The 25674-nt window shown below is 56.3% G+C and overlaps 2 protein-coding genes across 3 annotated transcripts in view; both read left to right on the top strand.

Moving 5' to 3' along the window:
• The window catches only part of R3HDM2 (R3H domain containing 2), a 31626-nt gene extending 14134 nt beyond the window's left edge, over positions 1-17492 (top strand). The window contains exons 12-23 of the mRNA XM_041401251.1: positions 775-920; positions 4891-4980; positions 6210-6452; positions 7370-7496; positions 8574-8809; positions 9101-9255; positions 10335-10435; positions 13180-13349; positions 13444-13588; positions 13677-13777; positions 13876-13960; positions 16853-17492. Coding sequence (XP_041257185.1) covers positions 775-920; positions 4891-4980; positions 6210-6452; positions 7370-7496; positions 8574-8809; positions 9101-9255; positions 10335-10435; positions 13180-13349; positions 13444-13588; positions 13677-13777; positions 13876-13960; positions 16853-17199 — 1946 coding nt within the window. The 3' untranslated portion in view covers positions 17200-17492. The remainder of the gene's footprint in view (positions 1-774; positions 921-4890; positions 4981-6209; positions 6453-7369; positions 7497-8573; positions 8810-9100; positions 9256-10334; positions 10436-13179; positions 13350-13443; positions 13589-13676; positions 13778-13875; positions 13961-16852) is intronic.
• A 985-nt stretch (positions 17493-18477) lies between these two features.
• On the top strand, positions 18478-23808 carry STAC3 (SH3 and cysteine rich domain 3). 2 transcript variants are annotated; one of them, XM_041401219.1, is made up of 12 exons: positions 18478-18610; positions 20409-20475; positions 20825-21083; positions 21241-21338; positions 21583-21658; positions 21744-21835; positions 21959-22025; positions 22226-22275; positions 22380-22474; positions 22710-22761; positions 22890-23027; positions 23239-23808. In XM_041401219.1, exons 2-12 carry the CDS (start codon positions 20410-20412, stop codon positions 23335-23337), a joined length of 1092 nt encoding a protein of 363 aa, XP_041257153.1. In that variant the 5' UTR covers positions 18478-18610; position 20409; the 3' UTR covers positions 23338-23808. The 2 variants fall into 2 exon arrangements, with proteins under 2 accessions (XP_041257153.1, XP_041257154.1); XM_041401220.1 differs by lacking the exon at positions 18478-18610 and having other exon boundaries at positions 20422-20455; positions 20822-21083.
• Positions 23809-25674: the final 1866 nt, after the last annotated feature.

Raw genomic sequence — 25674 nt, 5'->3', positions numbered from 1 at the left:
TCAGCATTCGGAATCAATGCAATCAGATGCATCCTATCCATGCCTTCCCCTTTTCTCCTGGATCCCAGCCCTCTGTGCCTGTTTCTGTGTTCCAGGCTTGGTGCTGGGTGCCCCTGAGTCCTTAATACAATACAATACAATACAATACAATACAATACAATACAATACAATACATTACAATACAATATTGCAATCATTCAGAATTCGGAATCAATGCAATTTAAATGCATCCTATCCATGCCCTCCCCTTTTCTCCTGGATCCCAGCCCTCTGTGCCTGTTTCTCTGTTCCAGGCTTGGTGCTAGGTGTCCCTGAGGCCTTAATGTAATATAATATGATAGATATGATATGATATGATGGTATGATATGGTAAAATGTAATATGGTATGGTATAATACAGCAATTGTTCAGCATTCTGAATCCATGCAGTCAGATGCATCCTATACCTGCCCTCCTGTTTTCTCCCCTGCTCTGTGACCTGTTCCCTGCTGCTTTTCTCCTGGATCCCAGCCCTCTGTGCCTGTTTCTCTGTTCCAGGCTTGGTGCTGGGTGCCCCTGAGGCCTTAATACAATACAATACAATACAATACAATACAATACAATACAATACAATACAATACAATACATTACAATACAATACATTACAATACATTACAATACAATACAATATTGCAATCGTTCACCATTCAGAATTAACACAGTCAGATGCATCCTATCCATGCCCTCCCCTTTTCTCCTGGATCCCAGCCCTCTGTGCCTGTTTCTGTGTTCCAGGCTTGGTGCTGGGTGCCCCTGAGTCCTGCAGCCAGTCCCCATCCTCCCAGGCCAGCCGTGGCCTCCTGCCCTGCACGGCCCCGCAGCCCCCCGGGCTGCCCCCAGCCCAGCAGCAGCCGGCCATGAGCAGCCCCATGATGTCCCAGGTGAGTTTTGGGGGGAATTTTATAGCTTTACTAGAATATATCTGCTTATTTTCTATGACTTGCTTAACTTGGTTTTCTTAACATGATCCATAAATTTTCATATCCGTGCCCTTCCCTTTTCTCCTGGCTCCCAGCCCTCTGTGCCTCTCTCTCTGTTCCAGGTTTGGTGCCTCCTTCTTTCCTCCCTTTTCCTTCTTCCTTTTCTTCCCTTTCCCTTCTTCCTTTTCCTCCCTTTTCCTTCTAACTTTTCCTCCCTTTCCCTTCTTCCTTTTCCTCCCTTTTCCTTCTTCCTTTTCCTCCCTTTTCCTTCTTCCTTTTCCTCCCTTTCCCTTCTTCCTTTTCCTTCATTTTCCTCTAATTTAAGCAGGAGAGATTTAGATCACAACTCAAAGTTTGTCTATTTTTTTTAATTACTTTCAGCTAAAAAAAAGCTGAAAGTAATTCAGCTTTTTTGCTGAAGAAGTAATTCTGCTTTTTTGCTGGCATTAAGCATTGCTAGATGTGAAAAACACCAATCACTTGTGTTGAAATTTTATAAGTTTAATAGCAATAAAATAATTCTAAAAATAGTAATAAAAAATAGAGCAATTAGAATTTGGACAATCAGAGTTAGGACAATAAAGGACAATAAAAGCAAAGAATTATGGACACTTCCTGGACACTAAGCCCCCAAAAAGCATGGCTGGCTAACAAAGGATTAACCCTTAGAAGCAATAACCTGTTGCACATTCATATATCCCATACATGATGCAAACATTCTTTTCAAACAAAGGACATCTTCTTCTTAATTTCTGTCCCCCTCCCCATTTGTAAATCGATTTATTTGGCTCCTAGAAGTCTGGAAGGAATCTGGTTCTTCCTGATAAAGAGGCACTAATTCTTCTTTTAGGATCTTGGTGTCTGTTTGTTCTTATCTCTATGTGAAGAATTTCTTGGTTATCTTACCCATTTCTTGAGCTAGTTACAAAAAGTATCTTACTTCACATAGTTTCTATTTTAATATTATGCTGTAGCTTAAAAACTATGTTTACCACGCTACTTAAAAAGGATTAATACAGTACTACAAAATTAATACAACATAACACATATAGTATTCATTTTAATATTTTCAAAGAGCCAATCTTATAATATGCATTTTTCACACACGTTTTTCACAACACAGCAATTTTTAATGCTCTGAAAGTCCAGTCTGTTCAAAAGGCATGAGTTATATCTGATAGCAATTATGATTCATTGCTCAAAAAAAGTCTCTCCTGTTCCAAGGTCTTAATTCAAAACCTTCCTCCATGTCTGTACCTTCATCCACTATCTGTAAGATTTTGAGAACTCTCTGTGAATTTATTTTCTACCTCTCTCTCTCTCTCTCTCTTGCATGATAAAAATTTCTTTGGTGCTCTGGGTGCTCTGGGCTCACACCTGTGGCAGAGCAGAAGTTTGGGCTGTGCTGTGCCTGAGGGATCCTGTGGGATATCCCACAGAATTCCCAGCTCTTCTGGGCCAGCAGCATCCCTGGAAGAGGATCTGTAAGCCTTGGATGAGTGAAAAACTGGAAGCAGTTCCCCTCAGGACCAGGCTGAGGTGTTGGATTTGAGCTCCCCAGGGTTGGTGTTCTGGAGTCCTGGAGCAGCACCAGGTGTGCTTTCCAGACCATCCCTGCCTGAATTAAAGCCAAGGGATGTTCCAGGGCTGGAACCCTCCAGGAATCTCCCCTGGGTGACATTTCTGTGCACTTCTGCTCCCAGTCTGTTCAAAAGGCATGAGTTATATCTGATAGCAATTATGATTCATTGCTCAAAAAAAGTCTCTCCTGTTCAAGGTCTTAATTCAAAACCTTCCTCCATGTCTGTACCTTCATCCACTATCTGTAAGATTTTGAGAACTCTCTGTGAATTTATTTTCTACCTCTCTCTCTCTCTCTCTCTTGCATGATAAAAATTTCTTTGGTGCTCTGGGTGTTCTGGGCTCACACCTGTGGCAGAGCAGGAGAAGTTTGGGCTGTGCTGTGCCTGAGGGATTCTGTGGGATATCCCACAGAATTCCCAGCTCTTCTGGGCCAGCAGCATCCCTGGAAGAGGATCTGTAACCCTTGGATGAGTGAAAAACTGGAAGCAGTTCCCCTCAGGACCAGGCTGAGGTGTTGGATTTGAGCTCCCCAGGGTTGGTGTTCTGGAGTCCTGGAGCAGCACCAGGTGTGCTCTCCTCCCTGAATTAAAGCCAAGGGATGTTCCATGTCCCAGAGCCCTGTTCCCAGGGCTGGAGCCCTCCAGGAATCTCCCCTGGGTGACATTTCTGTGCATTTTTTCTGCTCCTGAGGCTGTGCCCACCCCCAGCCCAGCCCTGTCCTGCTGCAGGAGTGGGGATGGATGGGGTGGGAACCATCCCAGTGTGGGGTTTGGGGGGCAAATTCATGTGGTGTGGGGGTATCCCTGCACCTCCCTGTGCCACCACACTGCTGCTGGATCTCATCCTGCTCAGGGGCTCTGTAGGGATCCTCTGGCACCACCTTGGGCTCACCCTACAGCTGCTGGAGTTAGACTGGAGGGCTTCAAAATGCAACAGGGTGCTGAATAATCATACCAAGGCTCCCTTCCCCATGAAAAGTTGGACCAGGTGTTCTTCTGAGGTCCCTTCCAAGCTGGGCTGTTCCATGATTCTCATGTTTTCACTAGGTTGGACTGATAGGAGGGAAGAACCTCCTGGAACAGCTTTTAGTGCAGGTAACAGCAGCAGCTCCTTGCTGGCTGTTCCCAGCTGCAGGAGAAGGGGGAGCTGCTAGTTCTGGGGCCCTGCAGTGGCTCCAGGGTTGTGGATCTGTTTGTGGGGGATTCTGAGCCTCAAGGAATGAGCTGGGGTGTCTGTCTGGAGCTGGAATAGCAGAGTCCCTGGGTGGGATCTCGTGCAGGATCACTGGGTTGTGTTGAGGTTTCAGTTTGTATCTTCTGCTGTCTCATCCAAGGGTTTAGGACCTGGAAAAACTGATTTCAGGTTGTTTGAGTGTTGGTGAAGGGTCTGCAAATGCACCATGCCCGTGTTCATGTCCCTTCTATGTCACCAAAGATTAAATCAAAGCATCAACCCCCCATCCAGCACTGACCATTGGTGCCCCAAGCACGGGGTGTGGGTTTTAGTGAGGGGCTGCACAAAGTGCTCCAGGTGACAAAGCAGGGGTCCCTGTCAAGGTGAGTGTGCAGGAATGGCCAAGGAGCACTGTAGGGAATGCTGGAAAGAGGAGAGACACGAGGGCAGTGCTGGGAGACGTGGCTCTGGTGCTGCTGCCTGCCCTGGGGAACTCGTGTCACCCTTCCTGCCAGGCAGGAGCTGCTTTGGGGCAGGTCACCCTTCCCCAGCTCCTCAGAGGCTCTGGCTGGGCTGTGCCTGATGGGATGGATGCTGCCCTGGAATGGTTTCTGTGCTTCCCAACTCCCTGCAACGCCCCTCTGTGTTTGCAGTTGGCTCACTTGACTAACCTTGTTGTTCCTCTTCCTTTTCCTTAATTTTCCTTCCTTTTCCTCTCGCTTTCCTTCCTCCATCCCTCTTCCTTCCTGTTCCTTCCTTTTCCTTCTTCCTTTCCTTCCTTCCCTTTCCTTATCCCTTTTCCTCCTCCCTTTTCCTCCCTTTTCCTTCTTCCTTTTCCTCCCTTTTCCTCCCTTCTCCTTCTTCCTTTTCCTTCTTCCTTTTCCTGCCTTTTCCTCCCTTTTCCTCCCTTCTCCTTCTTCCTTTTCCTTCTTCCTTTTCCTGCCTTTTCCTCCCTTTTCCTTCTTCCTTTTCCTGCCTTTTCCTCCCTCTTTTCCTCCCTTTTCCTCCTTTTCCTTCTTCCTTTTCCTTCCTTTTCCTTCCTTTTCCTCCCTTTTCCTCCTTTTTCCTTCTTCCTTTTCCTCCCTTTTCCTCCCTTTTCCTCCTTCCTTTTCCTTCCTTTTCCTCTCCCTTCCTTCCCCTGATCTCTCTCCATTCCCTTCTCTGCTGGTCGTAGCCGGTCCCGGCGCTGCAGCCCGTTCCGTACTCTCCAAGCTCCTGCCCCCAAGTCCTCTTGCCAGTCTCTCCACCCCAGCAGTACAACCTGGTATAAACCCCAGTTCCTCTTCTGCACTGTCTGTTGTGCTCTGTGCTGTGTTTGTGTTGTGTGAGCTTGTGCTGATCAGGTATGTCCCAAAAAAACCGACCCCTGGGGTTGGGATTCACGGAGCTCTGCCGTGCCTGAGGCCACGGGGCCACCACTGCTGGACTGCTGGCCTTGGGAAGAGCCTGGGAAGAACAAATTCTAAGCCCAGAGCTCCCCAAGAGATGCTTGAGGCCATGAGACCACCACTGCTGGAGTTGTGGCCTTGGGAAGAGCAAATTGCAAGCCCAGAGCTCCCCAGCAATTTCTGAGGCCACCACTGCTGGACTGGTGGCCTTGGAAAGAGCCTGGGAAGAGCAAAGTGCAAGCCCAGAACTTCCCAGCAGATGCTTGAGGCCATGAGACCACCACTGCTGGAGTTGTGGCCTTGGGAAGAGCAAATTGCAAGCCCAGAGCTCCCCAAGAGATGCTTGAGGCCATGAGACCACCACTGCTGGAGTTGTGGCCTTGGGAAGAGCAAATTGCAGGCCCAGAGCTCCCCAGCAATTCCTGAGGCCACAGGGCCACCACTGCTGGACTGCTGGCCTTGGGAAGAGCCTGGGAAGAGAAAATTGCAAGCCCAGAGCTTCCCAGCAGATGCTTGAGGCCATGAGACCACCACTGCTGGAGTTGTGGCCTTGGGAAGAGCAAATTGCAAGCCCAGAGCTCCCCAGCAATTTCTGAGGCCACCACTGCTGGACTGGTGGCCTTGGAAAGAGCCTGGGAAGAGCAAAGTGCAAGCCCAGAGCTCCCCAGCAGATGCTTGAGGCCATGAGACCACCACTGCTGCAGTTGTGGCCTTGGGAAGAGCAAATTGCAAGCCCAGAGCTCCCCAGCAATGCCTGTGCTCCATGCTGGGGGCTGTGGTTGCCCTGTGGGCTCAGCCAAGCCCTTTTGTTGTCACCACAGGGATCTTTTGGGAATGGTGTCGCCCATGGGATGTGGCAGCTGGGCTGGAGTCACCCCTGCCTGCGTGGGACCCCACGTGTCCCCAACATCTGCTGAGCATTTGGCCCCCTCAGCTCGCATGTCCCCCTGTCCTGCTCTGGCTCTGTGGCTCTTGTGTGGGGGGCCTTTTTGTGGGGTGGGGTGTTTCTCCCAGAGCAGGGATCTACATTTACCAGCAGGGCTGTGTCCTACTGCTCCTGTCCCACGTGTCATCCTCCTCCATCCTCCTCCTCCCCCTGCTCCAGGCCGACGAGCTCAGCAGCCCCTTCGGGCAGATCAGCCTCAGCCGCCAGGGCTCGACGGAAGCTCCGGACCCTTCCTCGGCGATGTTCCAGTCATCCCTCATCTCCCAGCACCCTCAGCAGACAGGATTCATCATGGCAAGCCCTGGGCAGCCCATTCCCACCTCCAGCTACTCTGCCTCGGGGCACACAGCCCCCACTCAGCAGGTGCTGCAGCCCCAGGGCTACATTCAGCCTCCCCAGCAAGTAAGGACACGAGGGGACATCTGTGGGAGTTTCTGTTCCTGTTGAAGGAAGGAAATTGATGAGTCTGATTCTGTGTTCTTAGAAGGCTAATTTATATTTTTTTTTATCATTTATATTATGATTTTATATTAAAGAATGCTATACTAAAACTATACTAAAGGATACAGACAGAAGGCTACAAAGAATGATAATGAAAAATTCGTGATTCCTTCCAGAGTCCTGACACAGCCTGACTGTGATTGGTTATCAAGTCAAAACAATTCACATAAAACTAATTAAACATGCACCTGTCCAAACCATATTCCAAAGCAGAAAAACACAGGAGAAGCAAATCAGATAATTATTGTTTTCATTTTTTTCTGAGGCTTCTCAGCTTCCCAGGAGAAGAATCCTGGGCAAAGAGATTTTTCAGAAAATATGATGGTAACAGACATCCCCAGAGCTGGCAGGCCAGGGGCTGCTGGGGAGTGGGTCCCTCTTTTTCTGCTGCTAGTTGGTGATGGATCCACCCACAGGGGTCCAGCCTGAGGGTCTCACACTCCCCTGTTAGGCACAGGATGATCCCCGTGTCCCTCTGAGCCCACAAGGCTCCTTCCTGGGACCCCCCAGGCCACTCCTGGCTCTCAGCAGTGGGGAGGGACTCAGGGCTGACACCTCTAAGCTCTCTTTGGGGTCCTGCAGGGTTTTATGACCTCTAGGATTGTCCCCTGAGCTGTGAGGAGAGTTGTGCCTGCTGTGCTCTTGCACTGCTGTGCTGGGACAGGCTCGGGAAGGGTTCCCCGAGGAGCCAAAGCCCTGGGTGGTTCCCTTCAGCAGAAGCCAGGCCAGGTGAGAGAGAAAACTGGTCCTGGGGGACCAGCTTTCTTGATCCTGCTCCCTCCTGTGTTCTCACCACTGGGTTTTCTTGCCCCTGATAGATTCAGGTTTCTTACTACCCCCCCGGGCAGTACCCGAACTCCAGCCAGCAATACCGACCCCTCAGTCACCCAGTGGCCTACAGCTCCCAGCGCCCACAGCAGCTCCCCCAGCAGTCCCAGCAGCCAGGTAAGGGGGTGCAAAGGGGGCAGGGGGGCAGCTTTCCCTTTCCTGCTGCTTTTGTTGGCTCCAAAGATCTCCCCTGAGCTGTCTGGGGCCGTGTCGCTCTTGCCTGTCTCCCACTCTGGGCTGGGAATTTGAGATTTGTCCTCCCTCTCCTCTGTGCTTCCTGGGAAGGGGATGAGATGGGTTTAAGCCCCACTGAAGGGCTGCCAGAGGAATTTAAAGCCAGGAGATTCCCTTAGATGTGCTCTAAGGAAAGTCCTTTCCCCAGTCTTCAGCAGGAGGTGGGGAACAGAGGCAGGATTTAATTCCCTAAATTTTAAATCTGGGTTTGTTTCCCGTGTCCAGCTGGGAAGTTACTCCATTGAAACCCTGTTCTGGCAGGTTTACAGCCAACGATGTCCAACCAGCAGCAAACATACCAAGGCTGCTCTTGTCTCCCAGTCTGGGCTGGGAAGTTGGGATGCCTCTGTCTGCAGAGGTGTTGTGTCCTTCCCCTCCCTCTCCTCTGAGCTTCCTGGGGAGGGGATGAGATGGGTTTAAGCCCCACTGAGGGGCTGCCAGAGGAATTTAAAGCCAGGAGCTTCCCTTAGATGTGCTCTAAGGAAAGTCCTTTCCCCAGTCTTCAGCAGGAGGTGGGGAACAGAGGCAGGATTTAATTCCCTAAATTTTAAATCTGGGTTTGTTTCCCGTGTCCAGCTGGGAAGTTACTCCATTGAAACCCTGTTCTGGCAGGTTTACAGCCAACGATGTCCAACCAGCAGCAAACATACCAAGGCTGCTCTTGTCTCCCAGTCTGGGCTGGGAAGTTGGGATGCCTCTGTCTGCAGAGGTGTTGTGTCCTTCCCCTCCCTCTCCTCTGAGCTTCCTGGGGAGGGGATGAGATGGGTTTAAGCCCCACTGAGGGGCTGCCAGAGGAATTTAAAGCCAGGAGATTCCCTTATCTGCTCCAATGGAAGTCCTTTCCCCACTCTTCAGTGGTATGTGGGGGTAGAGGCAGGATATAATTCCCTAAATTTTAAATCTGGGGTTGTTTCCCATGTCCAACTGGGAAGTTACTCCATTGAAACCCTGTTCTGGCAGGTTTACAGCCAACGATGTCCAACCAGCAGCAAACATACCAAGGTGTGGTGGGGGTGCAGCAGGCTCAGCCCCCCGGGCTCCTCAACAGCCAGAGGAACAACATGGGGGGCCAGATGCAGAACGTGATGGGGGTGCAGCAGGCACAGCCCCCCGGGCTCCTCAGCAGCCAGAGGAGTGGGATGGGCAGCCAGATGCAAGGTCTGATGGTCCAGTACACACCACTGCCTTCCTACCAGGTGAGCATCTGCTGCTGCCCAGCCTGGGGTGCTGGGGGGGTTCCTGCCTGGGCAGGATGTGCCCAAGGGATGGAGCCAGAGGTGGGGATTTGCTCCACCTGGGGGTGGGGAGGGCACATCCGTGTGGGGATTTGTGGGACACATCTGGAGCAGGAGGGCTGGGAGAATCTCTGGGAGGGGTTGTGCCTTGGGGAGATTGCTCTGGGCTGTAAGAAATAAACCACCTGAGGTCTCTTCACCCTGCTGGTGTCTTCTTGGGCTCTGTTACCTGCTGCTTTCCTCCCTGCCCAGGTTCCCATGGCCAGTGAGTCCCAGAACGTGGTCCAGCAGCCCTTCCAGCAGCCAGTGCTCGTGCCAGCCAGCCAGTCTGTGCAGGGGGGGCTCCAGGCTGGAGGGGTCCCCATCTACTACAGTGTCATCCCCACTGCCCAGCAGAATGGCACCAGGTAAAGCTCTGGCAGCTCTGGCTGTGCCCACAGTGGAAGTTTTGGGGGTGTCCTATCAAGGCCAGGAGTCAAGGATCCTTGTGGGTCCTTTCCAGCTTGGGAGATTCTGGGATTCTGTTTGGTGGTTCCATGATGATCCTGCTCCCGTGGGTGCCACAAGTGCTGCTCCTCCCTGAGCTTGTCCATCCCTGGCTGCCTTGGTCAGGGCTTCCTGACCACCAGTGGGTCAAGCTGTGTGTGCCCAGCCCTGTCCTGTGTGCCCAGCCCTGTCCTGTGTGCCCAGCCCTCTGCAGAGGCTCCTGTGTGTTCAGCCATCCCAGAAAAGAGAGAGCTGGCTGGGGGAATCAGAAAAACAGAAACTTCCAAAGGCACAGCAGGGTTTGATCTGCAGCCTTGGGAGAGGCTGGGATTGGTGTAAAAATCCAACACACGTTGAGGAGGAAAATCATAAATTTATGTTTCTATAGTTGTAAGTAAGAATATGCCTTAAATAAGTGAGAAATTGCATTGATAAAGTGGTGAGGGGTTTATAATGTAAGAAACTGTATTGATAAAGTGGTGAAGGGTCTGTAATGTAGGAAACTGTATTGATAAGTTGGTGAAGGGTTTATAATGTAGGAAACTATATTGATAAGGTGATGAGGTGTTTATATAAATGTAGGGGTGTGGTTGTATAGAATAAGCCAAGAGTTTAAAAGTTACAACAGAAGCATCTGTGTGAATGTGAGTTAGAAGCCCATGAGACAAAAGTATCCACAGTGCAGCAGTAGTGGGTAAAGGTGACAGGTTAGAAAAACAAAATAAACCCTGTAGCAACTGTTTATTAGGTTAGAAAGTTCTGTATTACCTTGTAACAAAGAAACTTGTGACTACTCTGAGCTATGGCCGACAGCTTGCTCCTCTAAAACCTCGCAGCCTCTGAGGCTGATGTTTATCTGGACAATAAATCATTCTTAGCCCAAAACCAGCCCCATCCTTTCATTAAAAGCAGTGACAATAACAGCTGGGAATAACCCGTGCAGGTGCCCCAGCTCTTCCTCCCCATGCCCATGCTCACCTGAGCCCTCTGTGCTCCACAGCCCATCCGTGGGGTTCCTGCAGCCTCCTGGCTCCGAGCAGTACCAGATGCCGCAGTCCCCGGCGCCCTGCAGCCCCCCCCAGATGCAGCAGCAGTATTCAGGTACCAGGGGCAAGGCTGGCATCCACTCCACAGGTGGGATCAGCCTTTGGATCATGGGCTCTGGAGCTGCCACTTCACAGCCAAGTCTGGCAGCTCCAGGGCAAGGGGATTCCTCAGGCTGGGCATGATCAGGATGTGGCATCTCCCTGCCAGGGTGGGCAGGGGGTGGGCTGAGATTGGTGAGAGAGGGAAAGAACTGCAGATGGGGAGGTTGGGGATTCCTGCTGCCTGTCACAGCTGCTGGGAGTGAGCTGGAGCAGGATCTGAGCTGGGATGATGGAGGTCTGGGCTTGGTGAGCTGCAGGATCTGAACTGGGATGATGGAGGTTGGGCCTGGTGAACTGGAACAGAAGTTGAGCTGGGATGAAGAAGTTCTGTACCTGTGAGCTGCAGGATCTGAGCTGGGATGATGGAGGTCAGGACCTGGTGAGCTGCAGGATCTGAGCTGAGGGTTCTGGACCTGGATCTGTGCTTGAAGCCTTTGCCTGGAGTTTTGTGGAGTGACCACCAGTGGGTCAAGCTCTGTGTGCCCAGCCCTGTCCTGTGTGCCCAGCCCTCTGCAGAGGCTCCTGTGTGTTCAGCCATCCCAGAAAAGAGAGAGCTGGCTGTGGGAATCAGAAAAACAGAAACTTCCAAAGGCACAGCAGGGTTTGATCTGCAGCCTTGGGAGAAGCTGGGATTGGTGTAAAAATCCAACACACGTTGAGGAGGAAAATCATAAATTTATGTTTCTATAGTTGTAAGTAAGAATATGCCTTAAATAAGTGAGAAATTGCATTGATAAATTGGTGAAGGGTTTATAATGTAAGAAACTGTATTGATAAAGTGGTGAAGGGTCTGTAATGTAGGAAACTGTATTGATAAGTTGGTGAAGGGTTTATAATGTAGGAAACTGTATTGATAAAGTGGTGAAGGGTCTGTAATGTAGGAAACTGTATTGATAAGTTGGTGAAGGGTTTATAATGTAGGAAACTGTATTGATAAAGTGGTGAAGGGTCTGTAATGTAGGAAACTGTATTGATAAGTTGGTGAGGGGTTTATAATGTAAGAAACTGTATTGATAAAGTGGTGAAGGGTCTGTAATGTAGGAAACTGTATTGATAAGTTGGTGAAGGGTTTATAATGTAGGAAACTGTATTGATAAAGTGGTGAAGGGTTTGTATAAATGTAGTGGTGAAGGGTTTGTATAAATGTAGAATAAACCAAGAGTTTAAAAGTTACAACAGAAGCATCTGTGTGAATGTGAGTTAGAAGCCCATGAGACAAAAGTATCCACAGTGCAGCAGTAGTGGGTAAAGGTGACAGGTTAGAAAAACAAAATAAACCCTGTAGCAACTGTTTGTTAGGTTAGAAAGTTCTGTATTACCTTGTAACAAAGAAACTTGTGACTACTCTGAGCTATGGCCGACAGCTTGCTCCTCTAAAACCTCGCAGCCTCTGAGGCTGATGTTTATCTGGACAATAAATCATTCTTAGCCCAAAACCAGCCCCATCCTTTCATTAAAAGCAGTGACAATAACAGCTGGGAATAACCCGTGCAGGTGCCCCAGCTCTTCCTCCCCATGCCCATGCTCACCTGAGCCCTCTGTGCTCCACAGCCCATCCGTGGGGTTCCTGCAGCCTCCTGGCTCCGAGCAGTACCAGATGCCGCAGTCCCCGGCGCCCTGCAGCCCCCCCCAGATGCAGCAGCAGTATTCAGGTACCAGGGGCAAGGCTGGCATCCACTCCACAGGTGGGATCAGCCTTTGGATCATGGGCTCTGGAGCTGCCACTTCACAGCCAAGTCTGGCAGCTCCAGGGCAAGGGGATTCCTCAGGCTGGGCATGATCAGGATGTGGCATCTCCCTGCCAGGGTGGGCAGGGGGTGGGCTGAGATTGGTGAGAGAGGGAAAGAACTGCAGATGGGGAGGTTGGGGATTCCTGCTGCCTGTCACAGCTGCTGGGAGTGAGCTGGAGCAGGATCTGAGCTGGGATGATGGAGGTCTGGGCTTGGTGAGCTGCAGGATCTGAGCTGGGGTGATGGAGGTGTGGGCCTGGGATGATGGAAATCTGGGCTTGGTGAGCTGCAGGATCTGAGCTGGGGTGATGGAGGTGTGGGCCTGGGATGATGGAAATCTGGGCTTGGTGAGCTGCAGGATCTGAACTGGGATGATGGAGGTCTGGGCTTGGTGAACTGCAGGATCTGAGCTGGGATGATGGAGGTGTGGGCTTGGTGAGCTGCAGGATCTGAGCTGGGATGATGGAGGTTGGGCCTGGTGAGCTGGAACAGAAGTTGAGCTGGGATGAAGAAGTTCTGTACCTGTGAGCTGCAGGATCTGAGCTGGGATGATGGAGATCTGGGTCTGGTGAGCTGCAGGATCTGAGCTGGGATGATGGAGGTCAGGACCTGGTGAGCTGCAGGATCTGAGCTGAGGGTTCTGGACCTGGATCTGTGCTTGAAGCCTTTGCCTGGAGTTTTGTGGAGATGTTCAGAGCGGTCTCTGAGCTGCCATCCCTCAGCTTGGCCCCTGTTCTCCCATTTCTCCTGGATTAAACATCATCACTGCCAGATGTAACCTTTGCTATTAGAGAAGAGTCCCCAGAGGGTCCTGGTAGGGTTTTTCCAGCCTGGAAAAATCATGAGTGGCAGAGGAGAGAGTCCAGAGTGGGACTGTGGGGAAGGCTGTGCAGTGGCAGGGTCAGGCAGGTGCCCTGTGTCCCACAGCAGCACAGCCTTGGCCTTACACACCTATGTCTGTCCCCAGGCGTGTCCCCATCAGGCCCTGGTGTGGTGGTGATGCAGCTGAATGTCCCCAACGGCCCCCAGGCCCCCCAGAACCCCCCCGTGGTGCAGTGGAGCCACTGTAAGTACTACAGCCTGGAGCAGCGGGGACAGAAGCCAGGAGACCTCTACAACCCCGACTCCAGTGCTCAGGTACTGGGAGGGACTGGGAGGCCTTTGGAGTGGGCTGGGTGATGGCTTGGGGGGTCACAAGCCCTGGGGGTGTCTGACACTGTCCCTCCCCCAGGCCAGCACCCAGCTGAACAGCCCCATCACGTCCCCCACGCAGTCCCCGACGCCGTCGCCCGTCACCAACCTCAACAGCGTGTGCACGGGGCTGAGCCCCCTCCCCGTCCTCACACAGTTCCCCAGGCCCATGGGCCCAGCACAAGGTAAGGGAGAGGCCTGTGGGGACAGCCCAGGGCTGGGAATGTGGGATTTTTTTCCTGGGAACCCCACAAATTCGGGCTCCTTGTGCAGGTGATGGGAGGTACTCGCTGCTGGGCCAACCTCTGCAGTACAACCTGTCCCTGTGTCCCCCGCCGCTGCTCCACAACCAGCCCAGCTACACAGGACACCAGGTACAGCCAGGCCAGGTGTCCCTTCCCCAGCCCTTCTGTGGGCATCACAAAGCCACAATGTCCCCTGAGGTGACACGGTGCTCTTTGTCTCCTTCAAGGGGCAGACTGGAATGAAACACGGGAACCGCAGCAAGAGACAGGCCCTGAAGTCGGCGTCCACCGACCTGGGGACAAGTGACGTAGGCAAGTGACCCCCCTCCGGCCACTTTTTGCCCTCTGATGTCCCCACAAAGGGATGTTGGTGACTCCAGGTGCCATCCCTGCCCACACCAGCATCCCACAGAACTCTGTGTTGGAGACTCCAGGTGCCATGCCTGCCCACACCAGCGTCCCACAGAACTCTGTGTTGGAGACTCCAGGTGCCATCCCTGCCCACACCAGCGTCCCACAGGACCCTGTGCTGGTTTTGGAGGGTGGTTCCTGCCAGTCCCTCCTCCCCACACCCACAAACACCCCCCAGCCCAGGTGGGTGCAGGCTGGGGATGCAGCAGCTCCAGCCCCAGCCTGCTGTGCCCTGAGGGAGGTGGGGGAACAGGGAGTAAAACCTCTGAGGAGGACACCTGGATGCTATTCCTGCCTCTCAGAGGGTGGAGATGATGGAGCTGGCAGAGCTGGGATTTTATTCCTCTTTCTCAGCAGAAAGTGAGTGTCCAAACTCTGAGATCTCACTCCCACCACTGCTTTTCCAAGTCACTCTTCCCACTCATGCCTCCCTTTCCCATGGGAGCCTCATTTTTGAGATTTGGGATCTCTGAGTGGCTGTGAGAGCTGAGGGTTCCAGTGAAAACTTTCCACCCATGTCCAGAGTGTCTCCACTGGGTCCTTGGGAAGGGAGGGACCCACAGCTTGGAGGGAGCAGCCCTCACTGACCCTCTGGAGGCTTGTCCCCCATGTCACCTCAGTGTCACCACCCACAGCTGGTTGCAGGGGCCCTTTAAGAGCTGCCTCCCCCCTCCTGCCCCTGGCATGGTCCCTACGTGCCACGTTAATATTAGCAAAGAATCCTCCAGCAGCTCTGCTAAGCCCAGGCCAGGGCTGGAGCCAGGAGCTGCAGAGGGATTTGGGTACCAAGGGCAGGGGCTGGAGCTGCAGAGAAATTTGGGTACCAAGGGCAGGGGCTGGAGCTGCAGAGGGATTTGGGGGCCACAGGGCAGGGGCAGAGGTCAAAACCAGGAGCTGCAGAGGGATTTGGGGACCACTGGGCAGGAACTGGAGCCTGGAGCTACAGAGGGATTTGGGTACCAAGGGCAGGGGCTGGAGCTGCACAGGGATTTGGGGGCCACAGGGCAGGGGCTGGAGCTGCAGAGAAATTTGGGTATCACAAGGCAGAGCTCAGAGCCAGGAGCTGCAGAGAGATTTGGGTGCCACAGGGTAGAGCTCAGAGCCAGGAGCTGCAGAGGAATTTGGGGGCCACAGGACAGGGGCTGGAGCTGCAGAGAGGGATTTGGGGGCCACAGGGCAGGGGCAGAGGTCAAAACCAGGAGCTGCAGAGGGGTCTGGGGACCACTGGGCAGGAACTGGAGCCTGGAGCTACAGAGGGATTTGGAGGCCACAGGACAGGGGCAGAGGTCAGAGCCAAGAGATGCAGAGAGATTTGGGGACCACTGGGCACAAACTGGAGCCAGAGGGATTTGGGGGCCACAGGGCAGGGGCAGAGGTCAAAACCAGGAGCTGCAGAGGGATTTAGGGACCACTGGGCAGGAACTGGAGCCTGGAGCGGCAGAAGGATTTGGGTACCACAGGGCAGGGGCAGAGATCAAAACCAGGAGCTGCAGAGGGATTTAGGGACCACTGGGCAGGAACTGGAGCCTGGAGCGGCAGAAGGATTTGGGTACCACAGGGCAGGGGCAGAGATCAAAACCAGGAGCTGCAGAGGGATTTAGGGACCACTGGGCAGGAACTGGAGCCTGGAGCGGCAGAAGGATTTGGGTACCACAGGGCAGGGGCAGAGATCAAAACCAGGAGCTGCAGAGGGATTTAGGGACCACTGGGCAGGAACTGGAGCCTGGAGCGGCAGAAGGATTTGGGTACCACAGGGCAGGGGCAGAGATCAAAACCAGGAGCTGCAGAGGGATTTAGGGACCACTGGGCAGGAACTGGAGCCTGGAGCGGCAGAAGGATTTGGGTACCACAGGGCAGGGGCAGAGATCAAAACCAGGAGCTGCAGAGGGATTTAGGGACCACTGGGCAGGAACTGGAGCCTGGAGCGGCAGAAGGATTTGGGTACCACAGGGCAGGGGCAGAGATCAAAACCAGGAGCTGCAGAGGGATTTAGGGACCACTGGGCAGGAACTGGAGCCTGGAGCGGCAGAAGGATTTGGGTACCACAGGGCAGGGGCAGAGATCAAAACCAGGAGCTGCAGAGGGATTTAGGGACCACTGGGCAGGAACTGGAGCCTGGAGCTGCAGAAGGATTTGGGTACCACAGGGCAGAGCTCAGAGCCAGGAGCTGCAGAGGGATTTGGGGACCACAGGACAGGGATAGGGGAGAGCCAGGAGCTGCAGAGGGGTTTGGGTTCCAAGGGCAGGGCTGGAGCTGCAGAGGGATTTGGGGACCACTGGGCAGGAACTGGAGCCTGGAGCTGCAGAGGGATTTGGGTACCACAGGACAGGACACACCCAGTGCCACCACCCTCCGTGGTGCAGCCATTCTCCCTGCCAGGATCAGGGTGGCACCGTGGGGTTGGCTCCCAGTCCTGCTAGCTGAAGGTTTGGGGTAGGAAAACAGCACAGAGCCCCTGGGAAAGCCTGGACTATCCAAAGGACACTTGGTGTCCCTGCAGCTGTGGGAATACCCACATCTCCTCCTGAAGCAAAACCACCATTGTGGGCACAGGGGGGGATTGGGATGGGGCATGCCAGGGAGCAGGTAGGGGTGGTTTGGAGGGCTTAAAAAAATAACTGGCTTCAAAGAATAGATTGGGTGGCTTCAAAAAATAGATTGGGTGGCTTCAAAGAGTAGATTGGGTGGCTTCAAAGAATAGATTCCTGCTGGGAGCAGCTTGGTTCCTGTGCCCAGGAGAGGTGGCTGCTCCAGCCCGGTGGCACCTGGTGACACGCGGCTCTTCCCTGCAGTGCTGGGCCGGGTGCTGGAGGTGACAGACCTGCCCGAGGGCATCACACGGACAGAGGCCGACAAGCTCTTCACCCAGCTCGCCATGGCCGGTGCCAAAATCCAGTGGCTCAAAGAGACTCAGGGGCGCCGCGGGGACGGAGGCGGCGGCGGGGACAACAGCGGGACTCCGGAGAACGGCAGGCACAGTGACCTCGCTGCCTTATACACCATCGTGGCCGTGTTCCCCAGCCCCCTGGCTGCCCAAAACGCCTCCCTCCGACTCAACAACTCCCTCAGCCGCTTCAAACTGCGCGTGGCCAAAAAGAACTACGACCTGCGGGTGCTGGAGCGGGCCAGCTCCCAGTAGGGCACCGGGCACTCCCCTGGGCCTCTTCTCCTCCCACCCTCCCTTCCTCTCGCCCTCTTTCCTTGATATATTTATATGAACATAATTAAGAGACAAGAAGTTGATTTTTTTTTTTTAATTATTGTTTTTTTTTTTTTTGGAGTGACGCCCGTGCCCGCCCCCCTCCCCTGTGTCTATGGTTTTGTTTAAGCACTGTGTTGGACCGCACATACAGGTGTTGATTGGTATGTTCACTGCACATTTTATTTAATCAAATTATTATTTTGCTGGGGGTTGGGGGGGGAGGGGGAATTTTTTTCTTTTTTTTTTTTTTTTTTTTTTTTTTTGGGGGGTTGTTTTTAAATAAAAAGAAAAAAAAGGAAAATTGTCCCATCGCTTGAACTTCCCGTTCTCTGCCAGTGTTGGGGCTCTGGGCTGCCTCAGTGGGGTGAGGGGACAGCAGAGGGGACACTGGCAGGGGGATGATCCTGTGGTGTGCCAACGTGGGCATCCCAGGCTGGGATCAAAGCATTTGGATCAGGGCTGGACTCCCCTGACAGATATTCATGGCCCCTTCTCCAGCTGCCAGCCCCATCCAGCTGTGGAATTCCAGGGCAGGAATGAGGGCGTGGAGCGCCCTGCCAGGAATCATCACATTCCTGCTGACAGCAGCAGCACCTGGAGCTGGCAGGGGCAGGTGGGGACAGGATTTGGGGTGCACAGCCAGAGCCTCTGGCAGTAGCAGGATGCTCCCAGCCTTCCTGAGCAGGTGCAGCTGGACAGGTAAGAGCTGCCAGGAAGGGGAGCTCCAGCTCAGGCTGGTTCCAGCTCCCACCTCAGTGCCACCTTAGGCAGGGACCTCAGGGCTGTGTCCCTGTCCACAGGCAGCCTGGCAGCAGTGGGATCCCAGCTCCTGCCATCCCAGCAGAGCCTGGACCAGCAGGATTTGGTGCCAGGGGCTGCGAGGCAGCCGCTCCACCCCCTGCCAGACCCCACTGCCGCCCCTCTGCCCGCTGAACCCGCAGCAGCCTCCAATGCCCGGGCAAAGCAGGCACTGCAGCTGGAGCCTTTGGCGTGCCCAGCTCCTGGAACCCGCCGTGTGCCCAATTCCTGGAGCCCTGGCTGTTCCCGCTTCCTTCTTTATCCCAGGCCAGGCTGGGGGGGCCCCTGGCACGCCCAGCAACCCACCAACGCAAATAGCCGGCGGCTCCTCCGCCCGCTCCCTCCCGGCGCACGCTGGGGCTCCAATTTCCCGGCGTCAGCCCCCGGCACGGCTCAGCTGTCGTCCCCCTCTGCCCTGTCACTCCGCTGGCCACCGGACCGCCGCCCTCCCCCCGCCACCCAGGGCTGGGGGCTCTGCGCCCATCGGGGCCCCGGCACCGGCCGCGCTTCGGGGGCTTCTCCAGCGCGGGGCGAGAGCGCCAGGCGCAGGGTGAGTGCCCCCCGTGTGCCCCTCTTGCCCTGCTTGTGCCCACCCTGGGCCCCCCCCCGGGGTTGTAGGGCCTGGGGGTGCCCCAATCGTGCAGCGCCAGCGCTCCCCGTTCCCGTTGCTGCTTCCTGATGGTTTTCCTGGATGGTTTTCCTGAATGGTTTTCCTGGATGGTTTTCCTGATGGTTTTCCTGATGGTTTTCCTGACTGGTTTTCCTGGCTGGTTTTCCTGACTGGTTTTCCTGACTGGTTTTGCTGATGGTTTTCCTGACTCGTTTTTCTCGTTGGTTTTCCTGATGGTTTTCCTGAATGTTTTTCCTGATGGTTTTCCTGATGGTTTTCCTCACTGGTTTTTCTGATAGTTTTCCTGTCTCATTTTCCTGACTGGTTTTCCTGTCTCGTTTTCCTGACTGGTTTTTCTGATGGTTTTCCTGACTGGTTTTCCTGACTGGTTTTCCTGACTGGTTTTGCTGATGGTTTTCCTGACTCGGTTTTCTCGTTGGTTTTCCTGATGGTTTTCCTCACTGATTTTCCTGATGGTTTTCCTGACTGGTTTTCCTGATGGTTTTCCTCACTGATTTTCCTGATGGTTTTCCTGAATATTTTTCCTGATGGTTTTCCTGGCTGGTTTTTCTGATGGTTTTCCTGGCTGGTTTTCCTGGTGGTTTTCCTGGATGGTTTTCCTCACTGGTTTTCCTGACTGCTTTTCCTGCCTGCTTTTCCTGACTGCTTTCCCTGACTGGTTTTCCTGGCTGGTTTTCCTGACTGGTTTTCCTGACTGGTTTTGCTGATGGTTTTCCTGACTCGTTTTTCTCGTTGGTTTTCCTGATGGTTTTCCTGAATGTTTTTCCTGATGGTTTTCCTGATGGTTTTCCTCACTGGTTTTTCTGATAGTTTTCCTGTCTCATTTTCCTGACTGGTTTTCCTGTCTCGTTTTCCTGACTGGTTTTTCTGATGGTTTTCCTCGCTGGTTTTTCTGATGGTTTTTCTGACTGCTTTTTCCTGATGGTTTTCCTCACTGTTTTTTCTGATGGTTTTCCCGAATATTTTTCTTGATGGTTTTCCTGACTGCTTTCCCTGACTGGTTTTCCTGGCTGCTTTTCCTGCCTGCTTTTCCTGATGATTTTCCTAATGGTTTTCTTGACTGGTTATCCTAATGGTTTTCCTGATTGCCTTTCCTGACTGGAGTGGGTATCACCAAAACCAGGGAGTTCTGGGTGGAAGCACCGTGGGTAGGGCTGTCTGAGGTGGCACCGGGATGGTTTGGGGGATGCAGGAGCAGGTCCTGCCCCGCTGGCAGCCCAAAGCTGGATGATGCCCATCAGTGTCCCCACCTGAGGGGCAAGAGTGGCATGGTGAGATGGAGATGCCCGGGCTAAGGTGGGCACATGCAGGTAGCCCAGGGGCTGGCTCACAGAGCCAGGGATGTGCCACACTCTGGGCTGGGCACCGACCTGCTCCAGCCTGGCCCTGGGGCTCACCGAGGCACAACCAGCCCTGGCAGGGGCTGCAGGATGGGCAATGGGAGTGAACCCAGGGTTTTCCCTGGCAGAACCAGCCCTGGGAGTGAACCCGGGGTTTCCTCTGGCAGAACCAGCCCTGGGAGTGAACCCGGGGTTTTCCTCTGGCAGAACCAGCCCTGGGAATGAACCCGGGGTTTTCCCTGGCAGAACCAGCCCTGCCAGGACAGGAGCTGCTGCCCGGGCAGGGGAAGGGGTGGCACTGCCCACCCAGCACGGTCCGACCACCGGGGCAGCTGGAGCTGCTCCAGCCAAAGCCATCCCTGCTCTCCCCCTTGCAGCATGACGGAGAAGGAAGTGCCAGAGCCGCCGGCTTCACCTGCTTCAGGTGGGAAACCCAAGAGCCGGGTAAGTGGGTGCCCACGGGGCAGTTTGGGTGGGTGGGGGAAGCGCCATCTCTGTCATCATCCTGCCACAGCCCCAGGAGGATTTGGGAGGCCGGGGGTGCCTGGTGGGACCCTGATCCAGCCAGGTGTAGGGTGGGCATTTCCCAGCTTGGCATTTCCCCGGCGTGCTCAGGAGCCACAGCCACAGAGATTTCACGGGACTTGCAGGAATATCCCCATCTTCAGAGCGTTCCTGGAGTCTCCTCCCTCTTGTGAAGGGGTTCACGGGGGCGAGGAGCTGGGCACGGGGGGTCTGCCCTCCTTCCTCCCCCGCACTGCCACACACCGTCCGTCCCCTCCTGCCCCAGCAGCTGCAGAAGCTGAAGCAACTTTTCCAGCGAAAACCCAAGGAGGAGCCGGTGCAGGAGCCACAGCCCAACGGGGAGCTGGTCAGCCCCTCGGGGGGACCCATCTACTACATCTATGAGGATGACGAAGAGGAGGAAGAGGAGGAGGAGCCCGAGCCCCCTCCCGAACCGGAGAAACTCGTTAACGACAAACCCCACAAGTTCAAAGACCATTACTTCAAAAAGCCCAAATTTTGTGATGTTTGTGCCCGCATGATCGTCCGTGAGTCCTGAGGGGGGGGCTGGGGGTCGTGGGCAAGGCTGGGGGCCCACGGGTACGGCTGGGGCTGGGGGGTCAAGGCTGCCCAGGGCTCTGTCGCGGCCGTTTCACAGCTGCAGTGTCACATTCCCTCTCCTTTCCACCACCCCGCCGCTGCCAGTCAACAACAAATTTGGCCTGAGGTGCAAGAACTGCAAAACCAACATCCACCACCACTGCCAGTCCTACGTGGAGATGCAGCGCTGCTTCGGCAAGATCGTGAGTGCCACATCCCCCCCCTCCAGCCCCCAGCTCGGGCACCCCCGGCAGGACGCAGGTGCCACCACCCCTGGTCATTTCCTGCCTCTGAAGGGGACCCCCGTCCCCCTCTGGGGGTCCCCCCAGCTGTGGGTGGCTCTGGGGGGTGGCTGATGTGGCTCAGGTGGCTCTGGGGGGTGGCTGATGTGGCTCAGGTGGCTCTGGGGTGTGGCTGATGCTGCGACCCCCCCCTCTGTCCTCGCAGCCCCCCGGGTTCCGGCGGGCGTACAGCTCCCCCCTCTACAGCGACCAGCAGTACGCCGGCACCAAGGACCAGCTCGGTGAGTACCCCCTGTCCCTTTTGTCCCCATCTTGGGGTGTCCCACCCCCGACACCCCCCCTCTGAGCCTTCCCCTGCCTCCGCAGCAAACAGGAGCGACCCCGTGTTCGAGACGCTGCGGACGGGAGTGATCATGGCCAACAAGGAGCGCAAGAAGGGGCAGGACGACAAGAAGAACGTGAGCGTGGCGTGGGGCTGTCACCAAATTCCTGCCGGTGCACCCCAGTGACCCCCCCCCCCGCCCCCCCCCCCCCCAGCCCCCCAAATTCTGCATGTTCTGAGAGCTCTCTCTGCCTTCCAGCCCTTGGCTGCGATGATGGACGAGGAGTCGGAGGCCACGAAGCCGGTGGGGAGCAAAGCTGAGGGTGGTGAGCGCCGAGGGTTGGGGGGCTGAGCCCGTGGGGACACGGAGGGACCCCCTGGCTGTGTTTGGGGCGGGTTTGCCCTGCAGAAAGAGGGTCCCCAGTTCATGTCCCCACCCCGGGGCTCTCACTGCATCCCCACGTTGGCTGAGGAGACCCTCGGGAGGCACCACGGGGAGAGGTGTGACCCCTCCTCCCGTTCCCAGGTGCCGCCGAGGGGGACAAGAAGGCTGAGAAGAGCCCAACAGATGACAAGGTACCCCTCATCCTGGCCCTGCACCCCAAAACCTCGAGCAGAGCCCGTGGGATCTCCCTGCCGGGACCCTCAGGGCTGTCTGCCAACCCCACTGTGTCCCCCAGAGCAAGAAGCCACAGCCAGGGGGGTTCCTGCAGTCCCACTATTTCGTGGCACTTTATCGCTTCAAAGCCCTGGAGAAGGACGACCTGGACTTCCCGTGAGTTCCCAGCCTCGTCCTGGGCTCTTTCCCGAGGATTTTTGGGGTTTGGCTCGGTGTGGTTCCGTGGATTTCCCGAGGCTGAGCTGCTCTGGGCAGGACCTGCCTGTCCCTGAGCCCGTGGGCTGCGTGTCCCGTGCCACACACGGGGCTGGAGGAGCTGATTCTGAAGGAAAAGCGATTTTCCTTGGGGTCTGCCCCCCTCAGAGACCCCCCCCCGCTCCTTCCCTTCCAGGCCGGGGGAGAAGATCACGGTGGTCGATGACTCCAACGAGGAGTGGTGGCGGGTGAGGCTGGGAAAGCACGTGGCACTGCCAGGGGGGGCACCCAAATTTGCTGTCACCCCCCAACCTGGCGAGGGGGAGGCTCTGGGACCCCCCACATCGGCCCCCATCCCCCCTTGCGCTCCCTGCAGGGGAAGATCGGGGAGAAAGTCGGATATTTCCCCCCCAACTTCATCATCCGGGTGCGGGCAGGCGAGCGGGTGCACAAGGTGACGCGTTCCTTCGTGGGCAACCGGGAAATCGGGCAGATCACGCTCAAAAAGGATCAGGTGAGACGGGGACCCCCCCCTCAACACCACCCGGAGACCCCCAAACCCCTCCCCAGCCCCCCATCACAGCTACCCCCCATAAGCAGCATCGGCACCCCAAAACTTCCCACCTCGGATGAGATCAGCTCTGCCTCCACCCCCCTGCTCTGGGGGGGTCCCCCTGTCTTGGGGGGGGTCCCGGGGGTCTCACCCGACCCCCTCTCGCCCGCAGATCGTGGTGCAGAAGGGGGAGGAGGTGAACGGTTACGTCAAAGTCTTCACGGGCCGCAAAGTGGGGCTGTTCCCTGTGGACTTCCGGGAGGAGATCTGAGGGGGGCTGGGGGGGTGGGGGGGGACCCCTGGGATGGGGCACAGAGACCCCCGGGATGGGGGACACGGAGACCCCCGGGATGGGGTGGAAAAACTCAGGCTGCGGGGTGGGGATGTGACGGGGGCACCCTGGGCATGGGGACCCCTGGATTGGGATGGGGGGCCCAGGCTGCGGGACAGGTTTGGGGTCGGGGGGGGGCACCCCCATTCCTGCTGCCCCCTCCCTGGGGTGTCCCTGGGGGGCTGCTGTCCCCCCCCAGGACCGGGGCAGGATGGGGAGGACAGGAGGAGCCCCAAGGGCTCTTCCCCCGCGGGAGGTTTTGGTGCCTCCAGAGACGCTGGATGCAACAGGGGCACCCCCAGAGGGGCTGTGGGGACCCCCAGAGCGAGGGGGGGGACACTGGGGGTCGGGGGGGTCCCGTCCCGGTGCTCCCGGTGCTCCCGGGTTTTGGCAATACACGGCTGTGCCCATCCCCCGCTTTCCGGTGTGGATTTAATGGGGTGGGGGCGCACCGGTGGCTCCGCTCTGGGGGTCACTGGGGGGACATCGGTGACCCCTTGGGAGGCGCCACTGTTGGGGTGACAGTGCCCACCGCGGGGGGCACCCCTGGGAGGGGAGGGGTCACTGGTCACTGTGGGGGTGGCTCACTGGTCACTGCGGGGGTGCTAGTGGCCGCAGGGGGGTCAGTGGTCACGGTGGGGGTGTCAGTGGGCACCAGAGGAGGAGTCACTGGTCACTGTGGGGGTGCCGGTGGCCCCAGTGGGGGGGATCAGTGGTCACTGGTCACTGTGGGGGTGCTGGTGGCCCCAGTGGAGGAGTCACTGGTCACTGTGGGGTGCCGGTAGCCCCAGTTCAGGGGTCACTGGTCACTGGTCACTGTGGGGTGCTGCTGGCCCCAGTTCAGGGGTCACTGGTCACTGGTCACTGTGGGGTGCTGCTGGCCCCAATGGAGAGGTCACTGGTCACTGTGGGGTGCCCGTAGCCCCAGTTCAGGGGTCACTGGTCACTGTGGGGTGCTGGTGGCCCCAGTTCAGGGGTCACTGGTCACTGGTCAGTGTGGGGTGCTCCTGGCCCCAATGGAGAGGTTACTGGTCACTGTGGGGTGCTGGTGGCCCCAGTTCAGGGGTCACTGGTCACTGGTCAGTGTGGGGTGCTCCTGGCCCCAATGGAGAGGTTACTGGTCACTGTGGGGTGCTGGTGGCCCCAGTTCAGGGGTCACTGGTCACTGGTCAGTGTGGGGTGCTCCTGGCCCCAATGGAGAGGTTACTGGTCACTGTGGGGTGCTGGTGGCCCCAGTTCAGGGGTCACTGGTCACTGGTCAGTGTGGGGTGCTCCTGGCCCCAATGGAGAGGTTACTGGTCACTGTGGGGTGCTGGTGGCCCCAGTTCAGGGGTCACTGGTCACTGGTCAGTGTGGGGTGCCGCTGGCCCCAATGGGGGGGTCACTGGTCATTGTGGGCGCTGGCTGGCCCCAGTTCGGGGGTCACTGGTCACTGGTCACTGTGGGGTGCCGCTGTCCCCAGCGGGGCTCAGCCGTGCCCGGGCGGTGGGAGGGGAAGGGGCGGCACCGGGACCCCCCCGCCCCGTCCCGGGGGGGGCGGGCGCTGGCGCGGGGCCCGGCGGGGCCCGAATAGGGGCGGCGGGCGACAGGTGACGGTGCTGGGGACACGACGGGACCTTGGAGCGCGGCGGGGGCGGGCGCGGAGCCACCGACAGGTGCCCGGCAGCGGGGGCTGCGCCCCGTGACGTCACGGCACCGTGACGTCAGCGGTAACCACGGCGACGGGCGGGCGGAGTGGGCGGGGCTTGCGGAGTGGGTGTGGCCGAGCTTTGCCCGGTTCCGCCGCGAGGGGGCGCTGCCGGCACGCCGCGCGGCGCGGCCGTATGCAAAAATATGCAAATGAGGCGGGGAAAGCAGCGGCTCCCCCTGGCGGGTGGATTTTGGGGTACCGGGGACGGAATTGGGGGGGAAAGGGGAGGGAGGGGAGGAGTGAGGAGGGGTCCCCGTGTTTTCCCCCCCCCACACTTCTTGGGGGTGCTGAGGGGGTTGTGGGGGGTACAGGGAACCCCGTGGGGGATGGGAAGGAGGCGCGGGACCCCCACACTGGGGTGTCCCCCCATTCCCAGCACCCCGAGAAGCGGAGGCTGCTCCGGGAATGGTGGAAATGAGGGGTGGGGGGGGGCAATGGGACTGACCTCCCTCCCCCCCCCTCCTCCTGTCACACAGCTTTAAATGCCGAACCATTAAAATTTTCCACCTCATTTGCGGCTCCTCACACGGTTAATTTTCCCGGGATTGTCTATTTATTTATTTGCGGAGCCCTGCGGGAGGGTGGGG

Source organism: Onychostruthus taczanowskii, unplaced genomic scaffold, assembly GCF_017590055.1.
Source record: "Onychostruthus taczanowskii isolate IOZ18803 unplaced genomic scaffold, ASM1759005v1 scaffold188, whole genome shotgun sequence".
NCBI lineage: Eukaryota > Metazoa > Chordata > Aves > Passeriformes > Passeridae > Onychostruthus > Onychostruthus taczanowskii.
The sequence above is the reverse complement of the archived record's forward strand: the minus strand, read 5'-3'. Positions and strand labels throughout refer to the sequence as shown.

Bases quoted from the DNA above. Each gene is read 5' to 3' on its own strand.
- STAC3 (XM_041401219.1), top strand. From the start codon at position 20,410: ATGACGGAGAAGGAAGTGCCAGAGCCGCCGGCTTCACCTGCTTCAGGT. The intron at 20,476-20,824 runs GTAAGTGGGTGC...CTGCCCCAGCAG, and splicing joins GTGGGAAACCCAAGAGCCGG to CTGCAGAAGCTGAAGCAACT. The intron at 22,026-22,225 runs GTGAGCGCCGAG...TCCCGTTCCCAG, and splicing joins GGGGAGCAAAGCTGAGGGTG to GTGCCGCCGAGGGGGACAAG.